This window comes from Pelobates fuscus, chromosome 4 (genome assembly GCF_036172605.1).
Source record: "Pelobates fuscus isolate aPelFus1 chromosome 4, aPelFus1.pri, whole genome shotgun sequence".
NCBI classification, from domain to species: Eukaryota; Metazoa; Chordata; class Amphibia; order Anura; family Pelobatidae; genus Pelobates; species Pelobates fuscus.
Window position 1 is genome coordinate 261370758 of NC_086320.1, and position 21482 is coordinate 261392239.

The following is a 21482-nucleotide window of genomic DNA, read 5'->3' on the forward strand; positions in this document are numbered from 1 at the left end:
AGAATTATAATCTTTTAGCTATAAAACCAATGTCCGTTTACACTGAATTATATTTTATTTGTTAAAATGACATTCACTACTCCTGTCTCTTACCACTACTGTTTCACATGGAAAGAGTCCAAACTTCCCCTATAACCAAAGTTATGTCAGTTATGTACCAAAGTACATAAAGCTGTCATAACTTTACTGAAATATTAGAAAGTAAAATTCTCGCTGTTGGATAGACGCTCTTTACCACAAGAGCTGGCTAATTTATAGGCTAATTACCACCTGCTCTTCTACTTAATCTAGAGACTAGGGGGACTATCTATTACAACATCAGGAACGTAGGAGAGAGCTAAAAAATGTTATGATCAAGATACTAGCTACTAGAAATCAGTATATTGTGGTATATACAAGGTTGGGATACAATTTCAGGATGGCTTGTATAAACTATTTCAGTGTACTATGAAGAAATCATGCAGTATTCTTTTGCCAAGCTAGTCCTGAGCCAAAGAAATCGCTTCAAATATGTTAAAGGAAATATCTGGTGGTCTGCTCTGTTTCCAGAAAGAGCACCCTCGGAATTTAACTACAGGGAAAAAACATTTTCAATGCTAATTGTAGGAAGCGTAGCAGTTGTTCTTTCAGCTTTGCTGTCATCTGCACAAAATATGTCTTTTTACTCCTTGGGGATTATTCATTTCCAGTTATGTATCACCTGTTCTATAAGTTTTCCAAAACACACTACAGTTATTTTTATTACTGATGAAGGTGCAATGTTGGATTAGGTATTTGGAGCTGAAAACTTTGCTGGGCTTAAAAACAAAATTAGAATTTTGAGTTTCTGGCTTCAATCTGTGACTTTCCACAGCCACATATACAACTGTCCCACATGCATTTATAATCTGTATTCACAAGCCGGCTGAGCCACTGAGGATTTTGTTGGCAAAGGAGGGCACAGGGAATCCATCCTCTGGGTATCAGAGCACTGACTGTATACTTTTATTTGTACATTTATAATGTTAGCTTTGGAATTCAAGTAGAATTGCTAATGCATGTTCTCTTCAGCATTTATTGTTAATTAAAGCTGAAAAACATCAGCAATTTTTGCTTTTGTCCTTTTCAACCAGATAAGCTTCATGTTTTCCAAGTGGCTACCCAATTAAACTGGCACTGATTTGAATGTAATATGCCAAGTGAGCCCTTTTGAAGTATGAGTGGACAACTTTTAGTAGTAGTATTTTATAGAACCCGGGCACACCATTGTAGGTGTCTTGTACACCTCATATCTGACAAATCCAAAAAGAGAAGTCCTGCGCTTAGTCCCATTGCTGCTGGGCCAGCAGCAAGACTACAATACACATCAGCCCCAATATATAGTAAAAACCAAAGAAAAGAAAATGTTACTTGCGCTTTCTCCTTAATCACTATGTATATTTAGACAAATGGAGGTCATTTAGTCATTTAGTCATCTGACAGTAGTGTTTTCAGTCCTATGGAAAGGACAAAGTAATTATCTTCAGGTCTTCTAACATCTAAAGAGTTTATCAATTTAGCAGCATTGCATGTTTTACATCAAGTATGATGCAAATTTAGGTGCCAACAAATATATTTAGAAATAGTCATTGCTTCCTGGCTTCGAAGGATTGTCTCAATTTACCGCTTTCCTACAGAATACCCATTTTTTTTAGAAACCTCTATGAATTTATAGCACGGTTTAGATAATTGATTTTTTCTTTTTTACAATCTTTTCTTATTAATAAAGAGATCATATTTTGACATTATAAATATGATAAAGAGCGACTAGATTATTAACAAATGATAAGAGATTTTTGAGACAGGTAACAGTAAACTGTATGGTTCAATATAATACTAATGACATCTCACCAGCAAAATAAAAAAAAATCCTACAACCAAGAGAATTGAGCCAAGCCAAGTTGGTGGTGAAGTGAGAGTTGACTTTTTGAAAAACTTGGTCATACAAAGAAAATACAGTTATAGTTTTAATGTCATAAGTCGAACTTCTAATAATAGTTATGGACACACTTCCAATGGACAATAAAATCAAAGAACTTTTAAAAATATTCTGTATTGTCGTACTTAAAGGCTCTTTTAATATTGCTACAAATGCCACTTTGTCACTTTTACTAATGCCACAGTGTCTTTGGATTGCAATATTCATAATACGATGCCTTATTGTAAAGTGGGAGCTCCGCTATTGCTGGACATCCAACTACATCTCGTAATTTAAATGTAAATGTCATCTGTTCTACCAAGGAAATGTTATCCAAGAATACAAACGCTCACATAGTTACTGCTGATAGCTTCTTTACATGTATACAATACAACTAAAGCAGTTTATATTTTAACTTAGAAACGTTTAAGAAACCCATACAGCTTCCAAATGTGATGTAAAGTTATTACTTCATGGTTATAATAGATTGCAGCTATCCATAATATGTATGGAAACATACATGACATAAGCTATTTCTCATGCCCTTGACTATGTTTATTTGTTCGTAGACTGAAAAGAGACTCAACTTGGCCCTTTACACTCCTCTTTAAACCTATCATGTTTATAGAGGACATAGCATTCTCAGAGGCATATAAAGCAGCCAGCTTTATTTAGGCTGGGGTTGTCCCAAAAGTGCTGGTGTTTATTGTGAAAAGGTTTTGTAGGTGTCATCATAATTTATTTCAGGTCAGACGTTGGGTAGTCCACACAGATGTAACCCATCTTGTGAAGATAGCTGTCACATCCCAATAAAAACAATTATGTTGCATATAATAATATTAAGAAAAAATAAACGTGAAAGAGGTTTGTAGGCTACACAAAACAGTCACTGTGTTCATTAAGATAAGTGCTTCATCGTTTCACTAAGAGTAGATCCAGTAACAGCAACAAACTTCTTATTATGCAGTCTTTCGGTTCCATAGTATATTACAACCGTTTGGAAACAATGTGTTGCCCAAGCCCATGGCAATGGAAAGGTTAAATCTGAGATTTATCAACATCTGGTGTATTTCAGCTTTTGCCTTTGTGATTCGCACCTCATTTTTCACCAATTCAATGAAAGTTCAATGTTTATTCATGACAGCTTTATGAGAGGTTTTTTTGCCGAGACTGCGTGTATTACATTTAGGTAGTTGTGGAAATACTGCTAGCTTTGGTAGAGGTTCAAGCTCTTCTAAATTAGTGACATTAGAAACTCGTCATGTGTTTCTCGTTATGTATTCTAGGCTAGTTACTGGACTTTTGTTAACATATATAAGTCAGCGATGAATAGTCTATGATGTAATGCCACACACTGTAAGATAAAACACAAATGTCGTAAAACCGTGTAGCATGCGATAGAACTCCCAACTCAAGTTTGGAAAGCAAATTAAAAGGGAGCAGCGCTTATTTAAACAAACCTCCACTGAACATGATGTTTCTTTCTTGTTATGAAGATAATAAATATATTGCTTGAAGGAAATCAGCTTTTACACAGGACTTTGGCTTTAATTCAGTATTCCTGTGTATTTCATATTTAAAAAAACTTTTTTTTTTCTCACCAAAAAAAACATGTTTCTTTCTTTATGATTTATAAATCTTTTACAAAATAAAATTTTATATTTATCCAAAAGGTATATTATGTATTCATGTGGTGTTTAAAAATTGCAGGATTTTCAAGTTAATACATCGATTTTTAAGCAAAACATGTTGCTTTGCATGTTCTGCAGAGATAAAGGGTGTTGCATTAGGGTAAAATTATATATATTTTTTATTTTTATTTAAAATGTAAATAAAATTCTGATTTAAATTGAGCTAAAATGAACTTATCAATATGTAGATTGTAGATGTAGCTTGTTTACTGAATGAAACAACTCTTCTGATTCCACTTATTTCATACAGCATTCTTTTCTAATGTCACTATTTCCCTTTAGGGAGGCAGGACACAATGCATAAAAGAAGTCTGCCCGATTCTGTCATGCCCACAGCACCTCAGTCATATTCCTACCGGACAATGTTGCCCAAAATGTATAGGTGAGTTATTAAAACGCCATAACTTATAACCATTTTACATGCCTATATTAGATTCAAACATGTGATGGTATTGCTAATGGATATTAAATACTACTAGCAATGTAATCTATGTATTTATTTGTTTCATAACAGAGGTGGTATTATAATACAGGGATAATTTCTAAATTCAAAATTCCTTCCCTACTTTGTTTTTCTAATTCCAGTACTCCAGAATGAGGCTACATTCTATTATTTTATTAACTGGTTTTAATAGTATAGAAATATTTAATTTACAGTATGTAAAGGTAGATGATTTTCCTCTACAGCCTGATCATCTACAATTTCAGCAGGAATATTTTATGGATAATCCTGCTATTTCATTTTCCTGTCAATATTATGTGGTATAACAATAATTCTGGAAATTGCATATTAATTCACTGACTAATCCATCAATTTCCTGCAGTAAATCTGTGAGCTAAGTATCACTTTGGCATCCATTCTACACAACATTATATGCTTCCTATAGAGAGGCCTCCATGTAATATTTTTGAAAAAAAATTCAAATGATTTCATATTTTTGGATAAAATGACTTTTAAAAATATTTTATATTTTTAGATTTGTTTTTGTACTTTTAGATTTTTTTATATATATATGAAATATTTTTTGATATTCTAAAATCATTTGAAACGCTTGTCCAAATATATATATATTAAAATGTGGCCATAGAGAGTAGAAGACAGTAGAAGACATATTTTCAGTGAGTACCATTTCTATTATTTTTTATAGTGTAGAGAAAATAATTAAATTACACCACACATGCTTTAGAATAACCTACAGCCGAACATGTCTCTTCTTCACATCGTAGACTCAACAGGGTCATTCACCAAACCATAAATTGTGAAGTTTCTCAATTTTAGCCTAAATTTTAAAAAAATCACTTTAAATTATTGACACCTGACACTATAGTGTATAGCCATGAAAGTTTCTTTTTTTGTCACTCTGGATGGCCTAAAATCTATAGAAAACAAGTTCTGTTCTTAAAAAGCTGTTTAAATTAGCCAGAATCAGTTTAAATGTTGTAGTGTTGTCTACATTATACAGTGAACTTTAAGAAGTCCTAATTTTGGAATTGATTTAATATTTTTGAATAAGCTTTTCAAAATATTTAATATTTTTGGATACACTTATGAAATTATTTTATATGATGAAAAATATTGATATTAAATTGAGGCCTTTGTCAGGAATTGTTGACTAAGGTGGTCATTTATGGAAGTTCAGTGTCCAGAAATATTACAACATTCATCACATAGAAAATGTATCCCACAGATATTTGCAGCTAAAGACAACTTTTTGGACACCAGAAGCTGCACTGAAGCTTTTAAAATAAGCATCTGCATTGGTTTATGGGTACCTTACTCCAGGAATTCGGATAACTTATCTATGTTTTGGGGTAACTTTATTTTACTTAGTAGGATGGAATATTTGTATATAAAACTTTAAACAAGATACTTTCACTTTAGGAGAAAAATCACAGTGTAGTGTAATCTGCATTCATATATACAGTTTTTAAACGAAAAATAAAATTGTTAATAAAAGATGTGGTCTGTGTTACAGTAATATATAAAGATTAACCATCCCAATTCCAAAAGTAGTTACTCAAATGTATTTATCAGATTATACGTATCCAAAGTCTTATTCAAATATTCAATCTCATTAAACTCTACAGTAGGTCCTTTTATAGTTAATCTTGTAATGCATTGACCTCATTATGATTAAGCTACTAGATATTTTAAAGAAATCAACCCAACAACAGAAGGTGCCCCATGTTACGGGAGACTAGAGCAATGAATCTACTTGACAAACTATGTGAACATAACAGTAAATATATAACAGAAATACCATGTCAAACACTCTCAACAAAAAGAATAAACAATCTTCTTGTGATATGATCTTTGTAAACATTGGGAACATGTTCTTGGTGTGTTTTAAGAACATTTTCTCCTGTCCCAATGTTTGCTTTCTGATTTACATTTAAGTAATACAAACAATCTTTAGTATTGACACATATTTGCATTTTGTAAGATTTCAAGTTAAACAGACACAATTTAACATTAAGGCATTCATCAACATGGCGGTAGACTCAATGTTGTATGTGTTTCGTATTTTATGTTTAAACACTAAAATTACAAAATCAAAAAATCTGTAGGGAGAATTCATGGGTCAACTGTAGAACGTGTTGAACTCCTTGTTATAGCTGGCTTTGTTGACATTGGTATTTAAAGTATAATTTATTTTTGTGACAATGGGGTTTATTTGCTGATCTGGAAATTGTTGAGAACTGACAAGAGAATTGCATTTATTAAGTCAAAACAGAAGAACTGGAAAAAGCCGGGACTTTTCCAGCTCAGTTCTTTTGGTGTACAATTTGCAATTCCCTTGTCAATTCCCAAATCTCAGTACAATTAATAAAATCCCATAGGTTTATTCACTAGACACCGGATTTTGTCCAAAATGACCGAATTCTGACCAGATAGGCAATTCTTATATTTACTATTGCTAATTCAGCCAACCCAACTAAATTTGCATCAGTGTGCCTGATGCATTCGGTGTCTGAAAATGATTTCTTTTCACATCTGAACACTATAAAGTATAGGATGTGGAATATTTACCAAGCAACAGTTTTAAACTGAATAGAGAGTGGATGTATCAAGCAGGATGCACATTCAAAGTATAAGATTTGGAATATTTATTTTTATGATTTTTTTTTAAAATCTGGGACCAAATGCACCCAGCAAAACGCACTTTTACAGATTATCGTTCTCTTGCTTTTTGCAAGCGATCAATAATTTTAAGTTATATTTGCCTGCTCAGAGCACTATTAGTCAGCAGGCAAAATAGTAAAAAACCTTCAGTGCTGAGAGAGTTCACAATGTTGCTATCCATCCACCACATTACATAAGTGTAATAACTGTCAATACAATTCCTTATATTACTGTAAGGGAGGTTTAAAACCTACCTACCAAGCCATGGGTGAGGTAATATATACTAAACAAACTAGCTACTGAGCAGCCATTACTGCCCAGTCGTTAATAAGGTCTAATTCCATGAGGTTTGGCCTGTAAAATAATGAGGGTGATCTGGCACTGGTTCCCACTGGAGCCCTCATCCATGATCCATGGTCTGGGAGTAGAAAGCAGGTAGGGCTCATACTTATTTCCTTCCCGCCAACACCCACGGCAGAGTTGGACCAAGGCGACCAAAACGCCTCTGAGCGGGCCCTTCTCAAGCTCGTAGGGAGATCAGGAGATCTCCATGCACAGCTGAGAGTCCCTTCACTTCACCACTATCAGGTGCAGACCCCTTTAAGAGTGCTTTCACTGTCCCAGGCACATTTTGATGACTACAGGTGCTCTTAAAGTGGTCTGTACATGATATTAGTACCAGACAATGGAGCTCCCTCACCAGACAAAGAGGGATCCAGCTCACCTTCTATTGGGCCATCAGTTCTCCCTCTCACGCTCAGCCACTGCACAGACTAAATCTTACATAATCCCTAAATCTTCCTCTGCCATTGGTCTTTGACCACTTGTCTAAAAAACGTTAGTTTTAGTTTTAGTTAGTCATGCTGTCCATGGTTGTTTCTCTGTAGTAAAGCTATAAGGTAAACTAGAGACAAGCCTCAGAAAGTGAAATGTGAGCATGTCTTCAAACATGCCTGTACTCCTTTATGCTAACACAGTATATTACCAATTATGCAAGAGTCTGGCTGGTCGGCACTGCATCACCAATATTATACCTCACCCTTAACTTTCATTATTACATGTCTACCAATACTGGAAAGTATAGTACTATGGTTACCATTTGGTCAAAGTATAAAGAACACTGGAGTGTATTTTTCCACTTAAATATTGCAATAATTCTGAATTTACACCCAAATAACTTTGTTTTAGTAAATAATCATCTAAATCTGCCACACTTGCCTTTATCTATCAGTTGGAATGTCAATCCTAAAGTAATTCTATAGATCAGGCCACTCAAATCTTGGCCAACCAGATGTTGCTGAACTACAACTCCTGTGATTTTCTAATCGCATATTTTATTCAAGGAATTCTGGGAATTGTATGACATTGATTTATGGGTAGCCAGAGTTTGACATCTTAGCTATAGATCCTCAAATTGCTAGATAGAACAATTTTCCCAGTATAACATTTAGTTTCTCTACAATTTGGTGTTTAGCAAATAAACCCGTTAGTGCTGATTCACGTGTACTAATAAAATGCTTTTTAGGTTAGCAATGACGATTTTCACAAATGTAGAGGAGAGGTGTAAGTACTGTATACAGCTGATTGAATAGTTAAAAAAAAAAATCTCATCAAGAAATGTAAATTATCCACTTATTCATGAATAATGAGTAATCCTGGCTGGTGTTGTGCATAAAATTGACCTAAGAAAAGTGTATTGAAGCTGTTGGCCTGCACTAAATACTATTTTAAAAGGAATCTATCAACACATTTTATATGATCATGTTTATGTTTAATATAATATTCTTTTTTTGTTTAGGTGCCAGTTTGAATAAAATTTTATGCCCCTGACGTATTTTTGGAAATAATCACTCCATCTGAGTTTATATTTTTCTGTCTTGCAAGTACTCGTTGATGTATAATTATCTAGAGTCCATTTGGCAGTGTGAAAAACAACAGCTAGGTGAGAGTGTAAGCAGCCTGTTATAATTAAGGTAACCACACCTAACAGAGCCCAGTGTTTAAAAAAATATGTGGGTCTGCTTGCCAGTTTCAAATCTATATATTGGGAGACGTATGAGGACACATTCCCTGGTGGTCTTACATGAGAGAGAACAAATGGCATTGATGGTGTTCCACCTGCTTACTTTTGTGGTTTAGCATTCTCTCGTTAAAAGAAGTGGAATGTAATTTCATACTCTAACACCTTCACAGGTTCAGCTAACTTGCAAAAGAGAAGAGAAAGAGGGCTTTTTCTTATTAGAGCACACATTTATCTGCTTTTTAAAGTGGCATTCTAATCAACAAAACCAATTGAGTCCAATATAGTGGTTATGGTGCTAGCAAGCATCTGTTGTCATCCCCTGGTTCTGTGCCAAACTGTTTTCGAGAAGGATGACACAAACAGAAAGTCACCATGGCACATGCAGCCTGTTCACTCACTCCCACTATTGTTATTGGGTTACACTTCCATCTTAGCAATGTCAATTCGATCCATATATGGACAGCATTGATTGGATGTGCATGTCAAAATGTTATGGACTGGGTTGTGGGTCCCTGGTGGATCTCAGTTTTTGTCAACCACAGAGCTGAGCATGTCAATGTGTTATGGGCTGGGCTGCGGGTTCCTTTTGGACCTTGGTTTGTGTCAACCACGGAAGCAGGTAATATACCACTTTAATGATCTGTAGTGGATATGGTGTGTCGTCGGTACCTTTAACATTAAGTACTATCTATTCCTATATATCCACTTAAGGACTACATGCAATGCAGGGCGTTAAGGTCCATTGACGGCATAGATTGTCATGTATAAAAGGTATTAGCAGGGCTAAATCCTTGCTCAGGTATCACTCAGTACCTGAGAGTCCTGGGATTTAATCCTGCTCACACCAAGGCTTTTAAATGTCCTGCCGCACAACTTAGTGTGAGCAGGCTAAATCCCTGCTAACACCAGGGAAACCCAGGTATCAATCAATAGCTGGGGGTCCACTCTTTCAACTGGGGCCATATTTAGTGGCCAGAGACTAACAGGTGAGCTATATGTAGTGCTTATTGTAAACACTGCATCCACACCTTAAAATGTCACTGGGAGTGCGTAATCTTGTCACAAACACACCACCATCAAGTCCCTAGGACCATACCAATTGTCCTGCACCATCATAGGACCTCAATTGGGCAAGAAATGCTACAGAATGGAGGAGTTGTTCCCAGTAAGCGCAACATTAGCACATCATTAGAGGACCTTGCACTGTGCTGAATTATATCAGGGCACTAGGACCATGGATATATACTTGCACTCATTGCACTCATTGCATGTTCTGCCCTAAGTTGGGCCGCAGTCAGTCTAGCATGCATTCAGCACTGGGTGTAACATGCATTCACAGTGGGCTGACATACCCCTTCTTTCCCCTCATTATTTTACCCCTTCCTTATGCCCTCCTGTTCCAGTTTCATGTCTCACAATGTTGTAATTAAATGGTATAAATTCCATTTTAATGTTTTACCAACATTTGGAAAAATACCCCCACACTATATTTTACTTATTTTATTGTTATTTGTTTATTTTTCTTTGTTTTATAAGGCTGACAAATACACACATTTAAAAGAATAAAGCCAGTCATTATTAATACAAATATAAAATACATGTCTATGCATTGACATCCTTGCAGGATGCATGCCTCCAAACATTGAGAGGTGTGACTATGGAACAGGCTGGAAAGGTGTGCAATGGAATGGGGAATATGCCTAAAACATGTTGGTTCTAGGCTGGTCCCATGCAAGAAAGGAGAGTTACTGTCTGGAATGTCAAACTAATAGGCATCTATGCTGATCCTGTCCCCAGCCAGAGCTGTCCATTGCGCAGAGCTCCTCCAAAGTGCTGACCCCCCATGACATATTGTCACTTTGCTCAAGTGCTTCCAATGATGCTGTAAGCATGTTGTCTCATGTTCTCCTAGATGCATGGATATGTGAAGGTACCCTGTGACAATTCTAAGGATGTAAATTTGTGAGACTTTTCAACTTGTCGTCTTGTCTAATAAGTTAAAGCGTCAACTTGGCCCAACATCGGAAACATATTAGAATCCATTCCAAGTTTGGTGGTTTGAGAATGCAAAATACTAACCTTTTGAATTGCTCCATAAACTTGAGTCTACAAATGGACTTAACTCAGGCAAACTTAGGATATGCCCAACAAACAGTGATTTTGTGGAATATCATGCGGGCTGTAACACAAAGCTGAAAGTCAGTAATATGATGACACATCATATGCATCAAGTATATGTGTACTGGAAGTGGCAATAATAAAATAAACCATTTGATCAAGGCGATCAAGGCAACCCATGCCTGATTTATGTTTACAATACATTTCTTGTATTCATCAAAGGCTTTTCTGCTGACTGGGATAAACAGCAAAAGCTTCTTATAGAATGTGATGAATTTCACTCTGATTAACTGACATCTTTGGTCAGTGCTGTACACAAATTGTATGAGACTAAATATTGTGACATTCATATTTACAGGTATAAAAATGTATATGATTTATGACTGGGTTGTATATTTTGCTAGTGATTTATTTGAACGCTGCAACAAAACTATATTGCTTTAAGAGTCATCAAAGAGTGTTTAGTGGTAAATACAGAATATGCTATTTATTTGGTATTTTGGTTCACTTTGTTTAATCTTAGGTACTATAACTATGGTAGGTTTTCTGTTAATATAATTTCTCCTAAAGGGACCTTTTGACTATGCTGCTTGTCTAACTAGATGGCCTCAATGGCGTTACTTTTCCCCTTTCAAATCTCTTATTGTTAATTGATAATACTTTCTACGGAAGACTGCCAAGTACACACAGGCTGACTGTGTGAGCGGTGCTGCTTGTGTGAGGGCGTGCAGCATGTGAGGGGGCATAGTGTGTGTGTGTGTGTGTGAGTGGGTGCAGCATGTGAGAGGGTGTAGTGTGAGGAAGTGCAGTGTGTGAGGGAGTGCAGTGTGAGGGGGTGTAATGTGTGTGTGAGGGGTTGTAATGTGCGTGTGAGGGGTTGTAATGTGCGTGTGAGGGAGTGCAGTGTGTCTTTGTGCATGGAGTCTATATTATGTGGGGGTCTGATAAAGGAGCAAAAAGTGTATATATTTATTTTTTTATTTAAAGTGCCCAGTGTGTCCATGCGTAAAGATGGCCCTGACACCAAATACATCTGAGTGATTGGTGCAGATTAATTCAGTCAGATGTATTTGGTGTCCCATTCAAATTCTGTCAGAATAAACTTTAATAAATTTACGCTTTGACATTGCGGCCATTTTCACCAGATTTTTCCATTCAGATAAAATTCAGTGTTTAGTGAATTACTCTGATAGAGTGTCATCAGATGCATCTCAGTATGCTGCTTACTTCCCTTAATATTCTCTCTATACTTTTTGTGAGTAGTCATGCATTGAAAATGCAAACATCAAATTATACTCAAATAACCTCCATCGTTTTCCTTTCAAGATAGACATTTTTGCCATACTTACTCCCTACTCTGCCCCTTGTTGCGCCATCGTTTCCCACATCCTAACCTATCAACATTTCAAATGAAGAAAGAGGGACACTTTAATTTAATGGGGTGTGCTGTAGGTGTGGCCAGGGTTGGGGCTGTTTTAATATATTTTAGGTGATTTACTAATAAAAAATTATAGAACTAAAATGTAATTTATTAAAAGAACAATGCACCTTACTTACACAGACTGATTTAAAAACCCACGTATTATAGTTTAAAGACACATTACTGGGATGTGTATACACTCCGATACATCAACAATATGGAGTTACATAAAAAAGAGGGACAGAGGGATTCATTGTATTTCATTTAGGTTTGATACATTTTTGTTATTTCTATTTAATCAATTATAGCGCTATTCTGTTTTTATATTCATTGCGGAAGAATTTGGGCCAATATTTGGAGTGTCCCTCTTAAATAGGGACACTTGGAAAGTAGCCAGAGGGTGTCTAAAGTTCATTTTAAGTTGTTTCATGTCCAGAGCATTTTTTTTTATTAAGATGTCAAGAATTGTGACCATGCACTAAAAAACGATTTAAAATATTTTAGATTTGCAATAGTTTCCTAGTCACGTATCTCCAGAATTCATCTTGAGTTTCCAAAGTAGTCCACAATGCAGCTTTTCATCATGTAACAGCGCATAATAAATTTTACCAAAGCTTTAGTATGAAGGAATAAACATTTCCATATTTTTATGCATTTCTGCTAAATTAAAGTTACATTTTAAAGGGAGATAAATGATTTACTCCAATGTGGTCATTGATATTTTTATTGCTTTGTTTTAGGCCAGAGGAAAGTGTTCGACCTGCCTTCAGGCAGCTGTCTTTTTCGCAGTGATGTCTATGACAATCATTCCAGCTTTATGCATGACGTCTGCACTTCTTGCACCTGCAGGGTAAGTAATGCGTTCTACATACATATTTGGTTTCATTTTTGGATTTAGTTATTGATAATGTGCATATATTTAGATATACAGTAAAATATGTAGGCACAACATGATACTAATCTACTCATTAAAAATATGCACAATGTGTCTCTCTGAGGTATTCACTAAATTAAGACTAGGGTATTGTAAATTTTAGCACAAGCTGGAAATAAAGTTAAATTGGGGATTGTTTCCCAGCTTGTAGCTTTTGACCTAGAATTGGCAATTCCTTTGTGAATTCCGGACAGTTCCCGGCAACCCTGTGTGATTTCTCGTATGTACTTCAGAAAGCAAATTATAGATATTTTATTTGTTTAATAATGGAAAATGGAGATATTGTTAGTGCATTTAAACACTTTTTAAATTAGCCAGATTGTGTTTATTGTATCAGTACATTTTAAGTGTCACACAAGTATGCAGTGTCGATAATATAGATTGATGCTCTTTAACCCCTTCAGTACCAAGTTACGTTTGCTTTAAAAAAAAGAAAAAAAAAGACCCTGTCATTTATTTGGACTGTTCTCGGAATACATAAACAAAAAAAAGTTATGTAAATGTATATCATTGTACACATATTAGGTATTTTATGCCATTCCTTTTCAAACAATATTTCAGACATGGTCTGAAAATGTTAGCATCAGAGCATATATATATATATATATTCTTCTTGAGATATACAGAGGGTGTGACACAAATATATTGATACAATTATATCTTGCTTAGGTGTATTTGGAATGAAGGCATTTATGAACAACTTTCTGAAAAAGTACCAAAATGTAAAAATGTCTGCATGTGAATAAAAAGCTGATATACATTTAACTAGTCTTATAGATCGCTATAATACATGCCATTACTATAGAGTGTGGGAGGAGGGGGTCAATAATTACACTTACAGGATAGAATGAAAACTTGTTAGATAATTCAATTTTTTTGCAATAATGAGATCATACATATAATGAGATAAAGGGTTTATGATCTGGTCTTTTTTCCCAGTAGGCAAGAAACAGGTCATACAGATGCTCCATCCTTAAAGGAACACTATAGTTCCAAGAAAACATTTAGTTTCCTGGCACTATAGAGTTATTAGGTCCCCCCCTCCCTCAGAACCCCCCTCCCACTGGGCTGAAGGGGTTAAAACCCCTTCAGCCACCTACCGTAACCCAGCGATGGGCTCCCTCGGCACTGGCGACCTCTCGTCACGCGTTGACGTCAGCTCCCGAGTGGAGCCAAATGCGCAATCAAACCCGCCCATAGGAAAGCATTACTCAATGCTTTCCTATGGACGTCCAGCATGAGTTCAACGAGATTTCGTGGAAGCGGTCTCTAGTGGCTGTCAGGGAGACAGCCACTAGAGGCTGAATTATCCCTCAATGTAAACATAGCAGTTTCTCTGCTATGTTTTCAGCAACAGGATTAAAACTAGGGGGACCTGGCACCTAGACCACTTCATTGAGCTGAAGTCATCTGGGTGCCTATAGTGGTCCTTTAATTTGCTAATTTCATTTATTTCTTTATTATTTTACAAGAATAAAATGTGTTTTTTTATTGTACCTTCTTGTACCTACTGTAAAGTGAAGAATGCTACACAGTCCACCGATTTCTGGTTATACAATGTTTTATCAGCCTCATCCATGTCGGTGTCAGCTCCACTTGTGTTAAAAGGTTGTGATAAGCAAATAAATATATATTATTTTTAAAACAGGACTCCACTGTTGTATGCAAGAAGAAATGCTCTGCAGCTGGATCATGCAACAGTGGCAAAAACTATTGTTGTGATGAATGTGTCTCCTATGTGCCTACTGAGGAAGTCAAAATATGCAAGTCTGGAAACAAGATATACAGGGTATGTGAAACATGTATTTTGTTAAATTAAAATGTTGTTTAAGTGTTATTTATATCAATTATAAATTACAAATTTAAAAAATCTAAAAACTTGCAAAAATCAGAGCCCTCATATATCCTGAATTACCAGCAAAGGGGTACATTTCCAGGTGAAATCAAATATGAGATTTTATGAGTGAGAATCTCGCTGATGCAGTTATTGTATTCAATGTGTATACTATTTTACCAAGAGCACCTCCTCCATCCCCTAAATTTGAAGTAATATAATTTTTTTAATCTCCTTGATTGCTGAATTCTTTAGTGAGATGCATTCAATTAATACTAATCTGTTTTTATTGAGAGAGTAGTGGATGCATGGAATAGCCTTCTAGCTGTAGTGGTAGAGGTTAACACAGTGAAGGAGTTTACGAATGCGTGGGATAGGCATAAGGCTATCCTAGCAATAAGATAAGGCCAGGGATTCATGAGAGTACTTAGAAAATTGGGCAGACTAGAAGGGCCGAATTGTTCTTATCTGACGTCACATTCTATGTCTCTGTGTTTCTATTTATTTTTATATAAATGGTTATTGTATCTAGAGTCAGTGTAGGTAAGACAGCCATCGAGAACTAAACAGATAATGCTGCCTGTCTCATCTGACAGATGTATGATTTGTACAGATCACCACAAGTTAAATGCACAATAATGCAGGATACAATGTGAATACTAGATAGTTCTTGGCTAGAGTCTGGTAAAAGGAAAATTAAGTAGATCTGTTTAATTAATAAAATAAATAAAGCTAATGTAATTCAAGAATATTAAATATGTGTTTATCTGGTAGTTATATGATTGTGAAAATTGTTAATCAATTAAATAAATACATTTGTGTGTAGACAGTAATATAGCATAGAGGTACAGAGTGAGCGGACTATATAATGTAGGGGAAATTGCTTTATCCTGGCCATATTAAGCCTCTCTGCTGGATGGATGGGTGGACAGACGTACTTGAGACTTGAAAACTGAGATGGATAGGCTTCAAACGTAACTGTTGGGCAAGAAGATACTTTTAAGGCACACCCAAAAATGAGGCCTTCATAGTGAAGTGTTCTGGATGCCATGTTCTTCTACTTTCATTCCAGGAAGTGTAAACATTGCCATTCTGCAGGAACAACAATGCTTTCATTGCAGGATTTAAATGCCTCTAGTGGCTGTGACTTTTACCAGCCATTAGAGGTGCTTCCGCAGAAATAGCCAAATAATACTTGGCTATATCAAATCAGATGGTGTCATGCTTAGCTATGGAGAAGTATTAGATTGGCTGAGATCATCGATCTTGATGATCTCAGCCAAAAACTTGAAACTTCCCCACAGAAAACAGCATGGCGAGGGCTGAAAGGTAAGTAAATCTCACCCTTCAAGCCCTCACACAGCAGGGGGCACATTCATACAGAAAATTAGAAACTATAGTATTAGGAAAACATGTCTGTACTACCTCTGAGCAAATGACCACTATATATATATATATATATATATATATATATATATATATATATAAAATAATACAGATTTAAAACAGCACTATCATAGTGCATCTGTTTTGGTTTTTTTACCGCTCTCCTGACTCCTTTCCAACTTATTGTCCCCCCAGTTACTCCCAAATGCCTCTAGGTACCACTTTTTACCTTTTTTTTACTGCCTAAATTCTTCTCTGAATCTATGTCCTAAACGCCGCCATCTTAGAATTTGTGGATGGCATTTGCCGTATAACCTTTTCCCCACACTAGTTTGAACTGCAAATTTTATGCGCGAGCCCACTTGGCCAATGTTTTAGGTCGGATTTCAGCTACTTGAATGGCTGAAATAAACACCAAATTGGAATTCATTCTTCGTTCGTTTAAGTCATTACAAGGAAGAAGCTACTGACTTGCAAATCCCTCTTTGTAATGTTTGCAAATAAAAGCAGTGTGGAGCTGTACTCCCCGCTGCCTCCTAAATCCCCCATACTGGCCTCACCTAATGGAGGTCAGTATGACCCCCGTGTTAGTATAATGGAGGTTGAATGCCTCCTCCTTCCCCTATCGCAGTGCCGTGAGTATCAGCATGTCTACTAAACAGTGAACAGTCAGTGGCTGCTCATTGTTGTAAAAAAATACTAGCATCTGTGCTATGGCTGCCTAGTCGCTAATCTAATAAAGGGGAACCTGGCACAAGTCCCTATTTCCCCATGGTGGGGCACCTATTAAAATAACTAATGGGGGGACCATTGTTTAGTTGAATAGCTCCCTCTCATGCACTTCGAGAGTGGGCTATTCAACTAAACAGGGGTCCCCAAGCTGCTAGTCATCCCCCAATAAACAAATACACTATGTACCCCCCTCACCCTAGTATTAGTGAGTAGGCAATAAACTAGATACTTTAAAATAAAATGAATACTTACCATTAGATGTCTTTCGTGTTCTGAGAGATAAATCTTGAGACTTTCCTACCAGTCTCAGGATTCACCTGAGAGAGCACCAACCAATTGGTTGGCATGGGAATGCTTTATAAGTGAAGATGGGATATTTTTTTGTTGTTGGGATTTTCTTTTGGCATGTTTTTTGTGATCGTCCTTTTTTTTTTTTTTAAATAATGTGACACCACTTTATGGATTTTTATTTGCCCTTTTTTGAGGCAGAAAAAAAAGATGGCGGCTGGTGGTGGCTAATTGTAAAAAGTGGGGGCTATAGAGGACACTAACTACGACTACTATGACTTAAAAGCTGGCACCATACAGGACAGGCACCTGTAGGCAGGTTCTTGCTTTGCCTAATTGGAAATTAGAAATTAAATGCAACATATAGTTTTATTTGCACTTAGAATATCTTTTCTCTAGGGACCTGGTCATAGCTCTGTAATTTAGATTAAGCAATGATGGAAACCCTTAGGGGAAAATTGTTTATGACATTTATACTTTACTAAAATCCCTTGTTACACTGTGTCCAGCTGATTGCAGCATCTTTTTGGCTTTTTCATTTAGGATGCGGAGATGTGGTCCTCTGTCAACTGCACCATCTGTTCCTGTGTGAAAGGCAAGACAGAGTGTCGCAAGAAGCAGTGCATTCCAGTTAACAGCTGCCCACAAGTGAGTATTTCTTTCTCCTATCTTTATACAACAAACTCATACTGCTGGTGTTTTATATATGCCTCATATGTGAAGTTTATTTGTAGCTCAGAAATTATTTTATGTATGCTAACGAGTATGTCATTTAATAGGCAATATGCACACATTTCACATGTAAACGTGGTGAATTAGCATATGCCTGAATATGAGACAATAAATGTATAACAAGCATTTGCAGTCGCACACCATTAAATTGTGACATTTTTAGAGAGATGCTTAGTTTAGAGCTGAAGAAATGTTTCCAAATTCCTGCAATCATAATTAATTGAGAGAAGAATGACAAATGATTTAGGTAAAATAGAAAAATGGTCACAGCTGTTGCAATTGACATTTAATGTGGATAAGTGCAAGATAATGCAACTTGGGTGTAAAAACCCAAGGGCAGAGTATAGAATATTTGATACCCTACTAACCTCAACATCTGAGGAAAGGGATTTAGGAGTAATTATTTCAGATGACTTAAAGGTAGCCAGACAATGTAATGCAGCAGCAGGAAATACTAGCATAATGCTTGGTTGTATAGGGAGAGGTATTAGCAGTAGAAAGAGAGAAGTGCTCATGCCATTGTACAGAACACTCACTTGGAGTATTGTACGCAGTACTGGAGATCATATCTTCACAAGGATATTAATATTCTAGAAAGAGTTCAGAGAAGGGCTACTAAGCTGGTTCATGGATTGCAAGATAAAACTTACAAGGAGAGGTTAAAGGATCTTAACATGGATAGCGTGGAGGAAAGATGAGACAGGGGGGATATGATAGAAGCATTTAAATACATAAAGGGAATCAGTAAATGAGGAGACTATATTTAAAAGAAGAAAAACTACCACAACAAGAGGAAATAGTCTTAAATTAGAGGGGCAAAGGTTTAAAAATAATATCAGGATGTATTACTTTACTGAGAAGGTAGTGGATGCATGGAATAGCCTTCCAGAAGAAGTGGAAGAGTTTAACACAGTAAAGGAGTTTAAGCATGCATGGGATAGGCATAAGGCTATCCTAACTATAAGATAAGGCTAGTGACTAATGAGAGTATTTAGAAAATTGGGCAGACTAAATAGGCCGGATGCTTCTTATCTGCCATAACATTCTGTATTTATTTTTTTCTAATACTGTTTTTTCCCCAGATTATTTACATAGAAAATAGTGGTACCAATAATATAACTCACATTTCAAAAATACATTGAACACCAAATTGCAGCTTCCCACAGATCATTGTTATCTCACTGGAGTGCAAAAGAAATGCAACATATGGAACGGAACAAGACCAATTAAAAAATATCTTTACTTATTCATTGGAATCATTAAAAAAACATGTTGAGTTCTAATGAAAACAGATTTTAAATAGTATAAATCTAAATCAGGTCTCAATTAGTGCAATACAAACTACTAGACATGGCGATCATAGGCATAAAATGGAATATGAAAATATGGAACACAAACACACATACAATTATAAGTAAATACAACCACTAGATGACAAACAATCAACAGCAGTTGGAAAAACTATTGATAGATCAATGCAGTAACCAGCTGGAAGTGTCCTGGGTACATGAAACCCAAATGAGATTCCCTTTTATCCATAGGAATTCAGTAGATGCTAAACTATTTAAATATGGTGTTCGGTTATATCCCAAATAGAGACATTGCTCTGCTGATATGTAGTTCCAAATGCAGCGCAAACTGTTTTATCATTAATGTTATTTGCTTAGTATCTATAATAGGTGTTCCCAGAAAGTAGATCTTCTGATGTAGAACTGCAAATCCTTTAAGGTTTTGCATGCCTTTAGAATGCCTTAGAATGACAAAGCGTCATGGAAGCTGTAGTTTAGAACATCTGGGGATCTACCTTTTGGGCACCCCTGATTAATAATTATTCTTTATTTTCTTCAACTGCTTCTGACTTAAGACTGGTAACCTCATTCAAAGAAATAGATTGAAACCGATACAAAATTATTTGGCACTGTCGTTAATTAATAGTGGACTAAACCATCTTGTCCAGAAAACATGGGGGTGAATACTCCTAACAGAACAATACACACAACTCATGCACATTTTCAGTAAAAAAATAAATAAAAAAAATCCCTCTATTGTACATTTAGTTAAGGTTTCTTCAAGCTGTGATGTAGAAAGCATTTAATTTTGTACACATCTGTACTTTATTACAAATCAAAAGTTGCCTTCTTTTACTTTGGTGCCAAATGAAGCACAAAAAAACAACAGCTGTTTCTGTTGCACAACCAAAGAAAAGTCTAATTAGTCTTGCCTGAAATATTTTCAGACACAAAACTGAAAGCCTCATAAAACCTAGGAAGACTGAAACATGATTAGAGAGGGGTTGTTTTCTAGGGGTAAAAATTGGATTATATCACTTGTCATGTTCCTCGGGGAACACTTGCTATTGACGAACATTTTCAACACATGTGAATTAAAATGCGATTACCTTACTCTTAAGAAAAAATAAAATAAAAACCAATTACCCATATGTGGAATTCATTGGAGCAGCATTACTTGTCATAGTTTGAAACCTTATTTGAACTTCTATAATCTGCTATATAAAAATAGGATGACAATGATATACTTTATCAACATATTGATAACTAAAATATCGCACTGTTAAAAAATTCCATTCCTGAAAGAAATCGACATTCTTGTCCTTAATCTCTTAAACCTTAAATGAGTGCAGCTACATAAAAAAAAAAAAAAAAAAAACTTTTTTTGTAGCAGCTTGACTCAAGAGAAAACACATATATGGAAAGAAAACAAATAACATATGTAATAGTGTAACCAGTATATGAAATGTAACTACACGGTGTAACCAAATGACAACTCACAATATGACTCTAGATTAATAGGCATCTGGTATTTTTAGGATAGCACAACGCTTCTCTTGAATGCAGTGATTTTGTTGAATCTTGGATTGGATTGGATCTGCTAAACGTAGCTCAAAGTATAATAGCATAAAAAGGATACATGTGCAAATTACCCCAAAAAAACATGAGATTTATGCAGATAGCTTGAGCAACTATACTAGTTTATTATTCAGCTAGCTTATCATTGCTCTATGCATTCATAACCCATCTTGACCACGTTTAAGGACAAACTATCACCTTGGTGCACGTGGTCAACATGATGACAGTTGCTCTTAATGGGCAATCACATCACAGGTGATCTACGTTGTGTCATTAACATACACAATTCTGGCCTCAGCCCCCTCCTGGTCCATCCTCATATTTGCCAAAGTTGGCAAGTATTAACTTTGGTGGTAGAAATATTGTAAATGTCAAAATATTACATTACAATTAAATT

At 35.8% G+C, this 21482-nt stretch overlaps 1 protein-coding gene across 1 annotated transcript in view; it reads left to right on the top strand.

Annotated features, from left to right (window-relative positions):
* BMPER (BMP binding endothelial regulator) overlaps positions 1–21482 on the top strand; it is a 198776-nt gene that overhangs the window by 104309 nt on the left and 72985 nt on the right. The window contains exons 7-10 of the mRNA XM_063452077.1: positions 3910–4009; positions 13053–13162; positions 14895–15035; positions 18030–18134. Of these exons, the coding sequence (XP_063308147.1) occupies positions 3910–4009; positions 13053–13162; positions 14895–15035; positions 18030–18134 (456 nt within the window). The remainder of the gene's footprint in view (positions 1–3909; positions 4010–13052; positions 13163–14894; positions 15036–18029; positions 18135–21482) is intronic.